Source organism: Drosophila bipectinata, chromosome 3L (assembly GCF_030179905.1).
Source record: "Drosophila bipectinata strain 14024-0381.07 chromosome 3L, DbipHiC1v2, whole genome shotgun sequence".
NCBI lineage: Eukaryota > Metazoa > Arthropoda > Insecta > Diptera > Drosophilidae > Drosophila > Drosophila bipectinata.
In genome coordinates, this window is record NC_091738.1 from 22,797,165 (window position 1) to 22,816,813 (window position 19,649).

Sequence of the window (19,649 nt, forward strand, 5' to 3'; positions counted from 1 at the left end):
TTGGAGGAAGTTGTCGGAGGAGCGCCCAGGTAGCCAGGAGCCAAGAGCCAGAGTATTTAAAAGCCAGAACAGAAAAACGGCTAAAAGGAAAATTGGAAACTGCGTTGTTCGGCTGCGATAGAGACGTGTTTGACCCCCACCTTCCCCATCAGTCCTCGGTGTTTTCTTTTTGTAAATGTTTGCTGTCAAGATAAGCACAACACAGCATGTGGTTTGGTCTGATTCGGCCCGACGCCACACTTCCACCCTCACCGAACAGGGTTGCTTCGCGGAAGGAAAGGAGTTTGTCAGGAGTTTGGGCAGCTAAGCCAAGACGGGACTTAACGGAGACAAATGAAGTTATTATCGGGGAGCTGGGATGTAGCTGCTTTTAAGACAACTACCGAGGGGACTAAAGACTGCTGACTGGCGAGATGCGATTGGAAGTCGGTGCATTTCCCTATTGTCTTTGATGTATTCTCGCCGTCCAGTTCACTGGGTATCTGGCAATTAATTGAGTTTAATTATTGGGGTGTTAACGGGAGATGAGGGCGCTTCGCAATGAGCCGAGGGTGTATACGGCCTCCATCAGCGTGTGGAGTGGTGCTGATCGATAGGCGTGGGCGGAAAAAACGCCGACCTCGTTAAAGCCATATTAACTCCAGCAGGTTTTGAAGCCAATCACTAAGTCGTGATTAGTTGTTCTGCTGGGAAGTCTTTGTGGGGGGTCTGGTTACCGAATAGCCCCCAGCAGCCACAGACGCCGAGCCCCTAAGCGATGGAAATACCTCTCGGGGAAGACGGGGAGGAAGTCCTTGGACCACACAGCCCAATATGGCAGACATTTATTTGCGCCCATAATTAAACGCAGACAATGCCATCGAATAATGTTGGGGTCTGGGCCACGCCTGACTTGTCAAATATTTCGGGCCTGCGATGGCAACAGTTTACAAAATGCAAATGGTCGACGCCTCCCCTTCCCAGGTCTTTAATGAGCCGTTGCCAAGTCAAGGCATAAATTTGGGAAATTACCGATGGCGTTCTCGGCGCTTCGGGCGCGCTTGAAATCCTTGCCACATGTGGCTGAAGTGGGTGGGACTCCTTCCACAGCTTCCACTCCGATTCGCAGCATTGTTTATTTTCCATTTGGAAAACCAACAGTGGAAACGGACAGGTTTTCCCCAGAATACATCCGAATTGAAGGCAATTAAAAATCGCCAAATTATTCCCCGCCCAGCCAGGACAATGAATCAGGCGGAGCTGGTAGATGACCGACCCTTGTCACGACCAAAAAGGGACAACTCCAGTTAGCTCATTTCGTTGCATGCAAATTAATGAAGGCAATGATTTGTGAAGTTCTCTCGGGGGTGTTTAGATTGTGTTGCTCTTCAAATGCTTTTGTGTAAGGTTTTAATTGTCCTTGTTAGCCAGGAAACCGGAAGGACAGGAATGTGGGAATCAAGGAGTCCGAGAAGCAGGTGTAGGTGAATTCTTGGAGATGGCTGAAGGCAGTTAATTGATTTATCAAAATAATTGGATGCGCTGCCATTGACTGGAATATTTATTCCACATAACAGTTTGCCTCAATCTTTAATCTTCTGGCTCTCCCGAATATCTCGTTCGAAATTAAATTCACAGCAGAGGCAGCAAAGTTTTTCCGAGCCCACACTCATCAATCCCCATCACGACAGACATCCCCGTCAAAGTTGCACTCTGCGCTTTTATGCAGATAAATTGTCGGTTATGCCCACCTCGTCCCGCCCCAGGACTCCAGGACACCAGAACAGTCCCCGCTCCGGTTGGCAGCCTTTGCTGCCGCGTCAGTTGTTTCTGGCTGGGGCTTAGGACAGGATCTGGGAGCTGGGTTTTGGGTCCTGGGTCCTGGGACACGAGCCCAACGGACCAAAGCAGGCTGAGGGTGTCGGAAGAACTGCTTCGCCTGATTGTTTCATAAAACTTTCTGCTGCAAGCCCAGCCATTATTGTTGTTTGTTGCTGTTGTTGTGATTTGTGCAAATTAATTTGCTTATAATTTTTACGCTTAGTTAAACACAATTTTGAGTGATTTTCACACAGAGCCCAAAGCCTGGGAGCCAAAAAGTTTTCCCTTTCTGGGCGCCCGCACAGTGGGCCGAATTGGGATTCGTCGAATCGGTTTTAAAACTTTGCATGCTTGGCAGGCAAGCCTGGAGTGGACAAAATCAAAGTTCAGTTGCGGACCCGGCGGCTATGCAAATTGGGGAGAATGCGGAGGTGTGGCGCTACAAAAAAAGCACGTTTAAATTTTATTCGAGGCTGACCCCACTGCCACAGAGTTTTCCACCCATTTAAGCGTTTTTCATATTTTTATAAATTGCTATAAATTGAGATATTAATACGATACGCGGCAGAAGTCACGGCATCCGGCGGGACCTCCAAGGCCCACCCCACATCGAAACCCTCTGATGTCACAATGCGACAAAAAACACGAGACATTAAAAAATGGCGCGCAACTGTGGCGCAAACAAAATGTTCAGTTATTTGTATTAAATGCGACGCCACTTTTCGGCGGCAACATTTGGCTGCAAAGAGTTGGACCCGCCGTAATGATGAAGTTGCGCCCGACCGAAAAAGGCCAACATACTGGCTAGGAGTGGCTTTAAGTCGGAATTTAAACAGGCCCGAACTGCAGATGTCTTTGGGCGCCCTTTGCGGCAGCTTAAATATTCCGTGCACACACATTCCCCACACATCTCGGCAGCCCTTCAATTGGACTGATTTAATTGAATCAGTTTGGTAGACAGTAGTCCACCGCCCTCTCCATCCAGCGGCTCCGAGTCTTCGGCCTCCGAATTTACTTCCCTTTACTGTCATTGTTGTTTTTGTGTATTTTTAGGTCTACGTCCGACTATTCACTGCAGCCCCCTAGGCTCCATCTTTTCACTTTTTTGCACACGTTTGCGTGCCATGCTCGGCATAAAAATTGTGACACAAAAGCCGCTGCATGTAATTGGACGCAGAGCAGCGCTGCACGCCTTCGGCCCATCTTTTGTGTGTCCTCGGGCCTGGCCTGGGTGCAGCCTCGGGAGGAGTCCTGCCAACGACGTTCAGACGTGTTAGTGTCCACGGGACGCACTGATTTCGTATGCAACAGCGACCAAAATCTTTCCGAATTTCTATTCTATCGATTTTCTCGAAAGGTCTTCTTTCCGACCTTCTTCTAAGGTGCCTTTTGCATTTCCTTATATACATATTAATTATGGAATATGTTCCAAAACAAGAAAGGAAAGCGGAGTTAAATTCGGCGGAGCGGAGACCTTCGGGCGGAGTTAAATTGGATAAGTTAAAACCGGATATATATCGCAAACATCGGATATAGTTGGCCGATCCTTTTGAGAATATCATAATATAACCAGTTACCATATATAACCAATCATAACCAATCATAATATAACCAAAAAAATAATCCCACGCTTCTAGCTTAAAATATACCAAAGTTTGCATATTTACCAAGTACCAAATAGCATTTCCGATTGTTTAGTTATATGGCAGATATAAGATATAGTCGGCCGATCGCTATTAAATTTGGTAGGTCGGATCAACTGACTGTCGGACTGTCGGAACAATAGAATCTGTTCGAAGTTGCACTTTCTGTCTTCAAAAACACGAAAGTTAAGTCATGTCGGCAGATCCATATAAAATTTGGTAGGTTGATTATTTTGCCAAAAATAGCATTCGTACGAAAAAGGAATTAATATAAAATAATACGAGATACCAAATTTCATAACAATCGTCCGATTATGTATATCTTTTAGCTGCCATATAACTGATCGCTCGGATATGGCATTTGGTAGAAATAATATTGGTAGATATGAGCATGGCCGTCTGTCCGTTTCTACGCAAACTAGTCTCTCAGTTTTAAAGCTATCGACTTGAAACACACCCTTCTTTCCTTTGCTCGCAGTATATAAGTCGGAACGGCCGGGAGTTGCCGACTATATCCTATAGCTGCCATATAACTGATTGATTGTAAATAATCATATAATTTCTTTATAGTGAGTTTTTTGACTTTGAATACAATCGTCACCTTTTAAGTAAAAATGAAATTCATTCCACTCTTTTCATTATTTTTCTCATAGTGTCGTCATTGATGAGATTGGAGGCTCCTACGTGCCCCCAAGCATTCTCAGGCTTGTTGCAAATAAAGCAAAATAAATTACCATGTTCAGAAAAACAATCATTACATTTGGAAGACCGTGGCCAATTTCGATTAGTGGGTCAAGTCCCGTTCTGGACCGAAACTAAATTTTGGACCAAAGTCGCCCAGAATAAGCGAGGGGGTTTGGACCCATACTGTGTCTTGGATGAGGCCTACGCACGTATGATATTTCTTATTTACGATAAGGAGACACAGGATAAATAGAAAAATATAAAGGACCAATAAAGAAGAAACGGCTTGCCTAGCCAATCCCCCAACACCCTTCCTCGAGCAAGTCAGGCAGAAAAAAGGCAGACAACGCAGAGACAAAGAAAAAAAAGCAGTAAAAAGGCCAAATATTGAATTGTGCGTAATTTACGATAAAAAGGGGAAAATTGGAAAAGTTTTTCCCAGTCTCCAGCCCACACTCATGCGGGAGGTCCTTTGTCGTCCTAGCTTGCTTATTTATGTAGCTCGTGTCGGGCGGATGGAACGCACGTCCTGGGGGAGTGTGTCCTGCCGGTGGATTCCTTGCAGCTATAAAAATACGTACTCTCTGATTCGTCGAATTCAATGGGGGGACTAATCAGAAGGCATAATCGGAGAATAAAACAATAGCGCCAAATCTTTCCTTAATTCATTGAATTGGTTAAGTTTCTTATCGTATGAGTAGCATGCGTCCAATCAATTACGATTTTTTGTCCATTTCGGATTCCGAATCAAACGTTGCTCAAGACTGATTTCCCTATACAGAAGTTTAACATATCAGAGGCTATTTTGAAGAAGAATTGGTTGTTAGCTGTGTGAAAAACATTAGGAAACATGTTTAAATAAAAAGAAAATAACTATTACCATAAAAAATGTAGTAGTATATTACCAATTCCAAAGGAATTATTATTTATCCGACTGTTGATGCTTTTGGATTTTGGCAACCTTTTATTTTTACAGGTGCTTTGATTAAAATTTCATTAATTTTGTTGAAGCAAAAGCAGAAACAAGGAAAATGAAATTAAATTTTGTGCATTTTTATAAGCACTGATTTACTATAATTAAAAAAAAAAACACTCCCAAAGCTTTATACATCAATTTGTTGAATACAATTCGAAGGTATTAAATACAATACTCTTGTATTTTTAGACTCAAGTTCAAAAAGTTCATTACAACACATAGAATACGATCCTTTACTATTTTCACGTACCCTTAAAAGTGTTTTAGAAACGTTCGCGATTAACCATAATTTCATCTAGGCTTCATTCTTTAATTTTTAGTGCATTTTGGGCGACCATCACCCACGCGATTGGCATACAACATTTTTGTAATTGCTGTTATCGACAGCGGCTGGCTCTGCGAAATGGCCACTGGCTGCCACATCCCGGATAGGGAATGACAATGCCTCGTAAACGGCCTTTAATACACTTTTGATTGGATTGTCGCACAAGTTAATTGAACGGCGCAGCATCGTCGAACTAACCGGGAGGGTCCTCCCAGCCACACTGACTGGCCGCCTAAGCCATTCAGCCCGTCCGCGCTTGGGCGGCAACACAAAAACTGGTGGCAATTAATTTTGAAACTGGCAGGAAGGGCGGCCAACGGCTCTATGGCTCAATGGAACGTCCCATTTATGCCGACTCATGGAAGCTCATTAGTTGGCAGCCAACAGTTGAAAGTATGCAGCCGGTCCTTTGTCCATGTTTTTAGATAGGCAACTACAAATTTTGGCTTCTGGTCCTTTTATTGCTGAATCGGATTTTTATCTCCGGTGGTGTGAACTGTAACGACCCGGAGCTTTCCCTAAGCTGATTTACTACCGATTGTAATGGTAGTAACTTAAATGCCTTAGAGTTCACTAAGTCACTTACCTTTTTGGTAACTCATCATTTCAGATTAGCGGCACATAGATGGGATAATGAGATAGGCTTTCAGCAGTGCAAGGCCAACATCAATTTCTGAAAAGAGATAAATATTATTGAGGTTTCAAAAGTCTATATTTCACTCGGAGTTTTTAGGCAATCACCATAATAAAGAGCAAACTTCAACCTTCCCAATGGCAAACACAGCATCTTATCATCATCGTCTGCCACTGTAGCACATTTTTACTTATGCGTCTACTGGAGGCGGTAAAAACCGTTTGCATTCGGTTGTTTGACTTCTCCACCCCGGAAAAAGATGACTGTGTTCTCGATGTGAACTTAGAACGGAGCCCGCATTTCAAAGTATCTGCCAAGACGTTCGCGACGGAAAGGGACCCAGCTCTTCTCGAGTAAACAATCTCAAGTTTTGTTGGCGTTAGTTTTGTAAATTGCAGGTTGCAACATTTTCATTAAATTAAGTCAAATAGCAAACAAGGGTATAGGAGCTCAGCACAGCGCAGACAAACAATCAGGACTTTTAGGTCCTGCAGAGAGTTCTGTAAACAATATCCGTTAACTGCCGGCTGGGTAAGCAGTTGAGCATTACCGAAATTACCAAAAGGAGGGGCCCGAAGTTGTCATATCATAAGAGGATCCGCAAAAGAAGTTACGCCGTTGCCAGGCGATACGCTTTGACGATTCCAAAAACAACATTTGCAAATGCCCAAGATTCCTTGAAAGGAGTAGGGTAGTGACTAGGGTAGTAACTTCTAAGTGCCATTTTATCACATAAAACATTGTTTAAAACATTGTTGTGCTCCCAATCAATAGAAAGGCCTCCTAAAGCCATTTGATTCCCTTAAAGTATGACTCCTCTCCCACACGGCTTGCTGGCCGAGACATGAAACATCAGCTGAAACTGACAGCGTGTCCTCAAAGCCGTCGGCAGCCGACCCCGAACTGGTTTACACTTCTGCCGGGCTTGGCAAAAGTCAAGAGCTTCGGGCCAAGCGGGGCGACCAGGAAGTCCCCTCCTCGGCATAACATTAATTAAGTTTGTAACGACAAATGCCAACACGACACGAGGCGCAAACACTGCACTGACACACACTCTGCCACAGATCAGACTAACTCCATACAAATGCAAAGCAGCCACGGCAGCTCAAAGGATATTTGCAGTCCTGGACGGAGATGCGAATGCAGTGTCGGGGTCTGCTTGAATGCCATGACGATGTTAATTTTATAAACTCTTAAATTTTGAAGTAACCCTTCCACTACCTCAAAACCGTTCCTATGGCCTTGCACGGAGGGAAACATTTTTTTAAATCTAAAAGTTTGTATTTTAGAATGGATAATATTGTTTCTTTCATGAAGATTTTATAAACCTTCAGATTCTAGTCTATTTATTATGTCAATAAATGTCTATTATTTCAATTCACAAGCATAATTTTTACAAGTTGTTTCCTGTGTATAGGCCCTGTGTATTTGTGTCCGCACTAGTCGCTCCTCGCATGGGTTGGTGTCCGGAGTGCAACGGATGTGTTTGTCTATGTCTCCTACCTGGCTAACAGGCTTTCAGGAGCCACTGCAGCTGTAGGTTGCGGTTTCTGTCCAGCTCGAGCAGCTTTAAAAAGAACGCCCACCACTTTAAGTCGGAGTGGATGTAAACACTTTCTTGCCTGCAACCCCAAAAGCCTTTCTTGGCAACTTTTAAAGCCCGCTGCCGCTTCGGCTCTGATTTATTTAAATCTTCCCAGCCACGTGCAACATTTTTCTATTTGTTTGACGCGCCGCATTTTGCAGCTCGCATTTCGCAGTCTCCGGCATGAATGCCAGAGGAGCCAGTGAAACATAGCCCAGCAATTGAGCCTTGGCAGAAGGTGGAAGCATGGGCGCATGATGCCCGAGCATGGGGCGGGAAACGCCGACTTTGCTTTGTGCAACAGCGCGTGAATCGGCATAGGAGGTAAAAATGCAATGTCTGGTAAATGCGGAGAAAGCTCGTGAAGGAGGGAAATAAAATATATTGTATGGGTACGGGGGTGGCAGGTGGTGGTGGGGGGAGAGTTTTATTTGTTTATAGCACAGAATGCGGCACACAAAAGTGCAACGCAGCTGCCGGCAAACAGACGCAGGGAACTGTCGGGGCTTTTAGGAGCCGGCAGGTGCAAAAGACGCACATAACGCCCACTGTCAATATGGGGCGTGGAAAGTTTATTCCTCCATGTCCTGCACAAGGGTCTATTGTCTGGTTGCACCATATGGGTATGGAGAAATTAAGGGACTTTCGAGTCGGAGGCCTCGGCGAAAAGTGGGTAAAAAATTCAAGCTAGCTCTAGCTTTGCCATCTAGTTTCCATTCACTGTCCTAGAATCTTATCCTGATGGCATTCTTCATAATATTTGTTGGCTTATCTCTTCATAGCACACAGCCATTAACTACAATTGTTATTCGCCATGATCCGCAATTATATTTACGTAACGATTTGCAAACATTTGCCCTACCCTCGGAGTCCTGCGGAGCTGAGCCAGCTCGAAAAGTGCAACATCCGACAACAGAGTACATAACTTAAATGGCAACTTTAAAATGTTTGCCAAACGCTTCATCGCAGTTGTAACTTGAATTTACGGGCCAGCAGCTAGCCAAACACATCTGCCCCGCACTGCCACCCACACTTGCGCCCCACCGCTTCTATTTGCGCTTTACCCACCGAGAGGACTGCGCTGAAAAGCAGGCTACCTTTTTATTCCGCGCTCTGCAGGCGCGAAAGATATGCGATGGCAGACGCGGGCCGAGGCACGTGAGTCCGGGCGGGGGACGCAAGTTCACCATTCGACACCCAGTCAGTCGGATAGACGGACTTTTGTGCTCATTACTGTGGCAAATTTTTTGTTCACGCTTCCGTTGGATTTTAATTAAAATTAATTACATTAAGTGCAGCGAGCAAACAACAAACATCAGCGTAGAAATCCGCAATCGCCACCGAGAAACAGAGAACGCGTAATGAAAAAGCCTTGCAAAAAGTAGGATCCCTGGAAGACACAAGGAGAAAGGATTCTATGGAGTGAACTCGCTAGTTGAAGCACTAATGCACTTTAATCAACTGTCTGCCCGGAAACCCAAAAAGTCTATATCTTTCTTAACTTGGCACATATTCTCTACTCTGGTTTTGAGTAATTTCTCCGGGGCTAAAGAAAAAACTAGACTAGAAGCGTTGTAAGTTTGCTTTTCTCCATTCGGTTAATCTTGTAAGTCTGTGGATCGGTTGTGCTGACCAAAATGATATATTGTAATATATATATTTGTTCAATTTTATAGCAGCATCCGCCTTTTCCAAGATTAAATTACTATGGTTTGTGCAATCCGTTTAATTCAGTGGATATATTTTTTACATTTAAACTAAATTGTTAAGCTAATACCTTATAAATAAATTATAAAGCTAATAATAACTAAATTATTATTAGCCCTGAAACAGTGATGTTAGCTTTTAAATTAAATTGTCCAAAAGGAATATTTACTCACAAGTCGTAAGCAAATTATCGTCGTTTTAAAGGTCAAAGCTACCCGTCCCTCGGCACATCATCACTCCTGAAAGTTTACAACTAAACTTCAGCTGACAACGTTAAATAAAATACAACAAATCGTTTGGGCCCTGAGACCGAAATTCCTCCCACGTTGCAGCGTAGTTGGTAACTTTTGAGCAACATCATAAAATACAACAATTGGCAACATTTTTATTGTTTGGTCTCCGTCGAGTTTGATTTTTTGTGAAATATTTTTTTGAGCAATTAAATGTTGCCACTTGGCTGCTAAAGTTGGGCGTAGGAAACTTGTCCGTCCGCCGAAAGTTGCAGGGCAGGAAACGGGTCTGCAGGAGGACAGAATTGAGGCAAGAAACGGGACGACATCCCCCAGCAGAGCAAAGCCACTGACAATAAAAATAAGCCAAACGTTCGGTAATACCAGCGTAGAAAATCATAAATAAATCGCATGTAATCCAGAGTTGAGTGCCGGGCTGGAAGCGGAGCCAGTCCGCTGCCAATGGAGGGGATGAATCAGGTTGCGCAGCGATAAGGACGAGCAGAAAGTATTTACATTTGTGGCTGATGCGGTTGCCATATTGAAAAGTCATCAATCAATTGACTTCTCACAGTCAGCGGAGCAAAAAATTTGTCAGCTTCGCAGAATCCTGGAAAGGAGATTGTGTACTTGAGCTGAGCGCTGAAGGATTCATCGTTCGGCGTGCGACGACTCAATTTGACGGCAACTTTAAAGGCCTTTAAGTGGGGCCGGCCCGGCCTTCGTCAGGACCTCAAAAAACGGGCAACAAAACATTTGAAAACGGCAAATGAATGGCTGAATAGATAGTCGAAACGAGTGCGGCAGGACAAGGAAAGTAGCCAAGGAGCAAAAGTTTACATAACATTAAACAAAGCGCACAATGGCACGAAAGCAGACTTGAGAGTCCTGCTGATGAGTGCGAACGGGCGGACAGTCAATGGGGTGTTCGGGGCTGGGGCTCATACCTAGTGCAGGCAAGAAAACAAAATTTGTTTAGACTTTCTGGCCCTGCCAAGTCAAACAAAAACGAGTTGCGCATAATGAAGCACAAATGCACAAAGGACTTAAGAACTTGGGGCTAGACCTGGGATACATTTTATAAATGTAGCCATTCCCGGAGCTATGGCGCTGCTCTTTTCTACTCCAACTGTGGTAGTGGAAGTGGTAGTCGAAGTGGGGGCAGGCTAAGAAAGGTGGAGAGGCCAGGAGAAGAATCTATGCCAAATTATCGGCCAGGCAACCGCAAAACTTAAGCGCTGAGTTTCGCTTTCCCAACCAGCTAGTGAAACTTTTCCACCCGTTATAAGAAATTATTTCATTAACAACATCAATTGGCAGTCGTTAGGTGGAAGTTTGCGGCCTTCCCACTTCTACGCTTCTACGCCCTGTGTGGAGGTGCCTCCTTAGTGAAAGTTTTTGGAAAAGTTGCAAGTTTTATTTGCAGCAAATGCTTTAATCGTGTTAGTAGCCTAACTTGCGGATAACTGTTTGCCAATGAGTGAGCTGCAGCGCTCTAATTGTGGCAAAGTTCGCCAATCCAAGGGCTTACAATGGCCCGGGAACATACCTCGCAGAGCAAGCGGCCTCCCCACGATTTGCATACTGGGCTGCGACCCTAATCCTTTTTTATGGCCGAATGAGCCATAAACTGCGCGCACTTAATATAAAGCACGTTTAAATGCGACTCCCTCCGTGGCGCCCATAAATAAATTATGAAAAACGGTTAACTACTTTCGACAGCTTATAAAATGGGACGCTCCCACACTATCCGCCCCACTGTCTGCGGCGCTTGTGTGCGTCGGGTGTTGATTTACACTTGCATATCCTCGCAGTCCTTGCGGAGCTACTGCGGTTGCTCGTTAAGCAATTCATTTCCCTTATGCATTTTGTATGTGCAAGTCAGTCGGCAAGGCGACTTAGGGCCAAGAAGGCACGCCAAGGAGGCCGAGGAGGTGGAGCGCCAGGTGCCCGCCATCCGAAACGTCTGCAAATGGCGCAACGGAAGCGCTTTTCAATGAAATTTATGATGCATGGAAACATTAGGCGATCGCTGACGTTTACAAGTCCTTCCTAGCCCACCTTGGAGCAGTCGGTCCCCCGTCTTGAGGTCCTTGGGCTCTGGGCTTTGGGCTTAGTGCTGACGCTCTGACACCCGAGCGATTTATGAGTGCGAGCAAGTTGCTGTCTGCCTCGACCTCTGCCTAATTTCCCGCTGCCGCTCGCGAAAGAATTTCAATTAAATATAATTTATGTGGCCCAAAAAGATGTCAACTTGATGCGAGGTACCAGAATATTAAATGAAGCGCCACCTTTAAGGCTTGGCACCCCAAACTCTTTGTGGAGCAAAGTCGTTCGTTGCTCGTTAGTAGTTTCTAGCAGAGTTACGCCGAACAAACCGTTTCCCTTTTTTTGCTATCTCACTCGAGAGCGAAAGGCTTTGTTTTTGCAGCTTTTTACACGAGCAGTTACCCGTCAGCCTGCCCCAACTGAGGCGGAGCGGAAATGGCAAGGAGCAGGGGTCTGGACTCGCCGGTCGTGTAAGCAGCCAAGCAGCGGAAATGATTCGTCGTAATTTTCCTTTGTGTAATCAACTCCTTTGTAGCGATATTTTGTATGTTCATATGCCTTGCCGACGTCGCTCTTGACTCCCGATTCGGAGGAGTCGCAATAGTCGAGGGGGCGGCGAGTAGGAGAGGACGAGGGCTACTCCCTCCCACTTGGCCACCTCCCAAAGCTCCGTTTAGGCGTTTCCTTTATAGTTCTGAGTTTTCCCTCTGGAAACTTTTTCTTTTTGCCTCTGGATTTCACGCCATTTGCATTTTCCAGACTTTAGAGGATCAAGTCCGCGCTAAGCTTCTGTGCCATTTAATGAGATTTCCCTTCGAAAACACGGTTAATAATTATGCAAATATTTCAATTATAGAACGCCAGCAAGTTTCTTTCCCTTAAAGCGCTTTGTCGCTACTTTCAGCGGACTTCACTGCGCATCAATCTTAGAAAGGTGATTTTCCCATCCCCGACAGCGACGCGCCAGCTTATTATGCTGCTTTCCATTTGATTATTATGAAATCCGGCTGTCGGCGGGTCCAAGGAGCCCACTTAATTTTCTCTCCAGTGTGTCCCTCCCACCTGTCAATAGATCATTACTCAAATTGTCGTCAGGTGCATGGATTATTGGGTGCTGGCACAAAAGTAGCACCCGTTACAAGCCAGACTACGCATATGTTCCGAATCCTTTGGATTCATTACGGCCCGCCCTTTATGTGTCTTGGAATGAAAGGAAAGGCGGGAATGAAAAACGAAGCTCGTGACAGAAGGTCACTATATGGACATCAAAGCGTTGTACAAATATTTAAAGATCAAAAAGCCAAAAGTCCATTTAACCCGCCCGCAGGAGACGCACATAAGCACCCCCGAGGCAGCGGCAGCTGCTTGGGGCGGATAGATTCTGTGGGTGGCGGAGGGCCGGCTGACCCGCTTGGCCACCCGGATACCGTCGCCCACTCATATGCATTAATAAAAATTGCTCACCATATTGGTAAAACCATTATGGATATTACCAGCCAGCAAAGGGCAGGCAGCCTACCCTAGCCGGAGCGAGTTGGGAGGGGAACTGTGCTGGCCAGGATGGCCAAAGGCTGCCCCGGGCAGTGTTGCACTGGGTGCGGCATGAAAAGATTTAAAATGAAATTTGCGTGCTGCTGCATTGGAGATCCGCTGGCCTTTTTCGCTTGCCACCGTAAATGCACCCTCCCTGCGGTGGAGCCCCTCACCACGCCCCTGTCTCTGCCCCGCCCCTATCCCCTAACCGCCGTCTGCTCACAGCTTCTCTTCGTAATTGTGTGCGAAAAGCAAAGCAAATGTTTACGTAATAAATTTACGTGATTGAAATATGTCGAGTTGGCAACAAAAATGGCAGCCCGGCTGACGGCTGCTGGTGGCCGGCTGCCTCCACGGTGGCTAACGAATCCTTTGGCCCGCCACCTCCCATCACTTCCCCGACCGGTGGTGTAAATTTTTACACATGTATGGAGTCGAGAGCAAAGCCAGAGGGACAGCCGGGGGAAACTGAACATTTTTATTAGTTGCCAAAGCGATTGGCGGTTGTCGCTGTTGTTGCCAGTTTTGCTGGCAGTTCGTTGCCTGGAAAACCGCAATTTGTGCAAAATTATGAAACGAGACTTTGGGCAAACACAATCAGCTTTCGAAAGTTTTTGTGCATTTAAATTAGCGTGCTCCTTGTGCGAGAAGCGCATTAGCATTACGGCGTACGGCCTGACTCCGTAGGTCTACGCTTAAGCAGATAAAGGCGACTTGGGGAAAACTACCCTAGAATTGCGGGAGGAGGACAAGATCCAAAATCGACTTCGCCAACTAGTAGCTCTCCTCACCTTGCCACGCCGAACTCCATACACATGTCAAGCTAGAAAGGATAGAGGACAGGCCACGAAAGAAAAATCTAACCACGCGCAATTTGTCGTATGTGTCTGTGGAAATTGATCCAAGTGATTTCGCAACCCACTCCACCGCTGTCTGAAAAGTATTTACTACGTCGTCAGTCATTCAATTTATCGCATTTCTTTAGCCCACGCCAAACCGACCCAAACAGAGGAATCTGTCAGAGAGCTCGCCGTCAACTTCTCCGACTTTTCCCGGCTTTTGGCTTTCGTTGGCTTTGGCTCCGTCTCCGGCACCGGCTCCGGCTTCCTTTGGCTGGCAATGGCGACAAGTTCATACGTCTTATGACTTCCCGTCGACGGTAGCGAGCTCCACACATGGGGGTGAGACGTCCGTGAGTGCAGTTCGGAGTCCGGAGTATAGTCTGCTCTGGGGTCTTGGGTGCAGCTTACAGAAAAATCACTTTTATAATTGGCACGCAGCCAAAGAAAACGCCGAAAAAATATAGAAAGGACGTGCTGAAAACGTCTGCGACCAGATCCCCTCCAATGATGTCTGCAGATAGTATTTCTCAGATATGACATTAGATTAATTGAAATTATTTAGCGGCGTGAATGGCAGACCACCGTTCGAAGTAAATTCTTTTCGGCCATCCTAATTGAATTGGTAAATATTTAAATAAATATAACCGCAAATAATTAAAACAACAAAAGCCAGCAAACAACACCACCGATAGATGGACACGTCTAAATTAAGAGCTGTAATAAAAAAGTGTCTCGTTGTTGGGGAAATGGAGTTACCGAACCGAGGAGTTTACAGGTAAAAGGGCGCTTATGTCACATTCCGACCACAAAAGCAATTAAATTTCCAATTAAATTTCATTCACTTTGCAACATTTTGGTCCGATGGAAACGATTTATTTGAATTGTTAATTAGGAAAGCCAATCGCAATGACAAATTGATCAGGATGCGTCCACGGGGAATATTGTGGCCGAATTTTTCGTAAAACACTCGAATCCTTTAAATCTCTTCACAAAAAGAAAGTGTATTTGAGTTCCATTTCATATAGAATATTGTCGTTAAGTTCTTTAATAAGACTGCAGCAATTATAGCCTAACGATGGGTATGGAACAAAAACGTGTTAAGGAACAGTGCCAAGAAAATTATTATTTTGGTAAAATATTTTAATAGTGATGTCGTTTACAATTAATTGGAGCTCATTACGCCTTGAAAGGATGCAGACAAATACATAAATACATTTTTTACTTGGCAGGGTGTTGTAGAGGACCTTAGAGCTTTAGAGGAAAAATGGACTCTTATTCGAACTCGAATTTATAATGAAATGAGAAATGACTCATTTGTAGTAATTTAATTAGTTGTTTTTGTTAAGGTATAATATATTTTAACTAAAGTAAATAATTTTTTTAATTCAAGAAAGAACTTTGATACGATACGAAAACGAACAAGAAAGGAAAGCTAACTTTGGGTGGGGAAGAAATTTATATTTTCTTTCAGTTAAAAGTTTGTTCCTATTAAAATTTATACATCAAATCGGCTGTACATATATCAGTTCGTCGTAGTACATATGTACATGTACATGTACATGTACATGTACATATATGTAGTTCGTCGATTCTTATGGAACTATTATTAACTTTTAAAATAATGACTTTCAATATGAATGTATGTAGGTCCCCTGCAGAATGTGTTTAAGTTTTGGTCAAAAATGTGTGCAAAACACTGAAGGAGATAAATCCGACTCTTTATATAATTTACAAAAAAATGTGTACTTAAATAAAATAAAGTACCAAAAAATTAAAAATTATAATACAAAAAAATAAATTATAATAAAAATTAAAATATGTATAACTCTTATTATTGCTTTTTATACCCTTGTTGTAATTTTGTCCAAAAGTGTGCAACGCAGTGAAGGAGACATCTCCGACCCTAAAAAGTATATATATTCTTGATCAGGATCACCTCCAGAGTTGATATGAACATGTCCGTCTGTCTGTTTCTACGCAAACTAGTTTTAAAGCAATCGACTTGAAACTTTGCACACACGCTTCTTTCCTTTGCACGCAGTATATAAGTCGGAACGACCGGAATCGGCCGACTATATCCTATAGCTGCCATATAACTGATTGATCGGAAATGGTATAACTTTTTAGAGTTAGAGAATTCAAATTTTACATGAGAGCTTTTCTTGGCAAAATAATACAACATGCAAAATTTTGTAAGAATCGGCCGACTATATCTTATAGGTGCCATATAACTGAACGACCGGAAATGACCCAACTTTCGTGTTTGGAGATAGAATGTTGAAACTTAGTACAGATTCTATTTTTGGTCAGTTGATCCAACCTACCAAATTTCATTAGGATCGGCCGACTATATCCTATAGCTGCCATAAAACTGAACGATCGGAAATGGTATTTGGTAGATATATCAACTTTCGTATTTTTGAAGATAGAAGCTTGGGACTTTTTTATAGATTTTTTATTGTAATTAAAGGGTTTTATTATGATGTAATCATAAGGATCGGCCAACTATATCCGATGTTTGCGATATATATCCGGTTTTAACTGCAAGGGTAGATCAACTTCAGCTCCGCCTGAAGTTAGCTTTGCTTTCTTGTTATACCGTTGCAGAGGGTATTATAATTTTGTCCAAAAGTGTGCAACGCAGTGAAGGAGGCATCTCCGACCCTATAAAGTATATATATTCTTGATCAGGATCACCTCCTGAGTTGATATGAGCATGTTCGTCTGTCCGTCTGTCTGTCCGTCTGTCTGTCCGTTTCTACGCGAACTAGTCTCTCAGTTTTGAAGCTATCGTCTTGAAACTTTGCACACACCCTTCTTTCCTTTGCACGCAGTATATAAGTCGGAACGGCCGGGATCGGCCGACTATATCCTATAGCTGCCATATAACTGATTGATCTGAAATGGTATAACTTCGGTGTTTTTAGAGTTAGAGAGTTCAAATTTGACACGAGAGCTATTTTTGGCAACACATTACGACATGCCAAATTTCATAAGGATTTGCCGACTATATCTTATAGGTGCCATATAACTGAACGACCGGAAATGACCCAACTTTCGTGTTTGGAGATAGAATGCTGAAACTTAGTACAGATTCTATTTTTGGTCAGTTGATCCAACCTACCAAATTTCATTAGGATCGGCCGATTATATCTTATAGCTGCCATATAACTGAACGATCGGAAATGGTACTTGGTAGAAACATCAACTTTCTTATTTTTGAAGATAGAAGTTTGGGACCTTTTTTGGATTTTTCATTTTAGTTAATTGGTTTTATTATGATGTATTCATAAGGATCGGTCAACTATATCCGATGTTTGCGATATATACCCGGTTTTAACTGCAAGGGTATATAAACTTCGGCTCCGCCCGAAGTTAGCTTTCCTTTCTTGTTTTTAGATATTTTATTGTAATTAATTGGCTTTATCATGATATTCTCATAAGAATCGTTCAACTATATCCGATTTTTGCGATATATATCCGGTTTTAACTGGAAGGATATATCAACTTCGGCTCCGCCCGAAGTTAGCTTTCCTTTCTTGTTTAAATAAAATTTAAAAATTAGTCTTAGCTTGTAATTTATATAATTATTATTACTAGTATAAAGAATATATTTTCTTTATCAGGATCATCTCCTTTGTTGCTATAAGCATGTGCGTCCATCCGTCTTTCTGTCTCTAAGAAACGAACTACGAACTATATCCTACAGTTTAATAACAGTTAATAAAATAACAGTTTGGCGAGTTCTTAACAACTCAGAAAATATAGTAAGAGCTTTAATGAACAAGAAAGGAAAGTCGAAGTTGACATTTCTTGCAGTTAAGATCGGATGCATCTTGACAATATCGTATAAAGTTTGCTGATCCTTATGAGAATTTTATTATAAACAATAAAGGAAAGCTAACTTCGGGCGGACCCTAAGTTGATATACACTTGCAGTTAAGATGGGATAAATGAACATTCGTTATGAGATTGTTATTATCTGTATAAATAATATCTATATCTTTATTAAAAATATAAATTGTAAAAAGTTCAAACCTTGAAACCAATAGTATATAGTCGGCCAACCCTTATGCAATTTGGTTGGTCGGATGAATTGGACAGAAATACCAATTGTGTTGCTTTAAAAGATCCAAAGTTATGGCATTTCCGATCAATCAGTTTTATAGTATAAAACAGACAGACGGAAAGACAAAGGGACGAAAAAACAGACAGACGGTCAGGCGTACATTCTTATATCGACTTGGGTGGTGGTCCCGATCACTAATCTTTAAGCAGTAAAGTTTTGAGCAGTCCAGCAGGGAAGCGGAACATAAAGTCTAAAACTCCTCCTAAATTGGGGTGAATGGTAAGGATTAGCCATTGAAACAGTTTGGCATCAAAACATGGACCGTTACGCATGAGTAGGCGTGGCAAAATTTTCACACAAGGAGTATAATAGGAGTCTATGTTCGAAATCGAATAGTTCTATCTTAAATGGTATCCGATATTGACGCGTTATAAATTATAGCGCGCCAATATGAACACCGGAATTTAAATGTCTGTAATAGCCACACTATAGCCACACAAAAAAAATATTTTTTCGGGTCTGGAGGTCAGACCATGTTTACTATATGTTTTCGGGGTCGCTGAATCTAAATCCGAGGTCCAAAAACCCCTTGCACGTCAGGGTTCTGACATAACCTCAAAAATTCGAAACCCCCGGACTCGAATATAATTTTTTATGGGGTTTTTTGAGAGTATATCGTAACCCTGACATTCTGGAGTTTTTAAGACCTCGGATTCGAATTCAGCGACCCCGAAAACATGAAGTAAACATGGTCTGACCTCGGACTGGAATATAATTTTGTATGAGGTTTTTCTATAAAAATAGTTCGGCATCAAAACTTTTTCAAAATACCTTCCTGTACTTCGTGTGCGCACTTGGGGGATGGGTGGAGTCTTTCTGGAGTATCTCTTGTAGTCTCAGAGACATACGCATTCCAACGGACAGACGGACATGGTTATATCGACTCGGCTGTTAATGCTGATCAAGAATTTTTACATATGTATGTACCTTATGGTATAACTTATGGGTTCGGAGATGATTTCTTCTCTATGCCTAATACATTTACACGAAGACAGTATACACTTTTACTCTTCGAGTACTGGTTTACTGGTATAATAAGTTTGTGAAATTTGTTGTTAAAGGTTGTTAAAGTTTGAAACTCGACTTCTGCCCCTACTTCTTGTTTTTGTTTTCTGCCTATTGGGCTGCAACATAACCTCAAAACTTAATAGCACCTATAAGACAAAAAGACAGGCAAATCTGGATAATTACATTGGCGTAAGACTTGTCAAAAACAAGACAATACTCGTGTGCGGATTTTTCAAAACTTAAATAAAATTCAAATAATATTTAACGTATCAAAATTATTGCAATAGACGAAACCGATATAATCTTGTCGATCCAAGAGAATACATTGCCCTTCAATAAATACCTTACCCCAATATACTCCAATACCTTTTAATGCACTGTTCATGTGTAAAAGTAAAAATGAACTTTTAATAAAGACCTCAGTGAAATCTGATGACTCCTCATGAACTCAGTCATAAAATGCAAACTAACATGCCGCCCATGAAGGTAACAAAACAATAGTCA

The 19,649-nt window shown here is 42.9% G+C and overlaps 1 protein-coding gene across 1 annotated transcript in view; it reads right to left on the reverse strand.

Moving 5' to 3' along the window:
* LOC108122884 (uncharacterized) overlaps positions 1-6,322 on the reverse strand; it is an 84,232-nt gene extending 77,910 nt beyond the window's left edge. The window contains exons 1-2 of the mRNA XM_043213984.2: positions 6,170-6,322; positions 6,015-6,101 (exon numbers count right to left, since the gene is read on the reverse strand). Of these exons, the coding sequence (XP_043069919.2) occupies positions 6,015-6,033 (19 nt within the window). The 5' untranslated portion in view covers positions 6,034-6,101; positions 6,170-6,322. The remainder of the gene's footprint in view (positions 1-6,014; positions 6,102-6,169) is intronic.
* Positions 6,323-19,649: the final 13,327 nt, after the last annotated feature.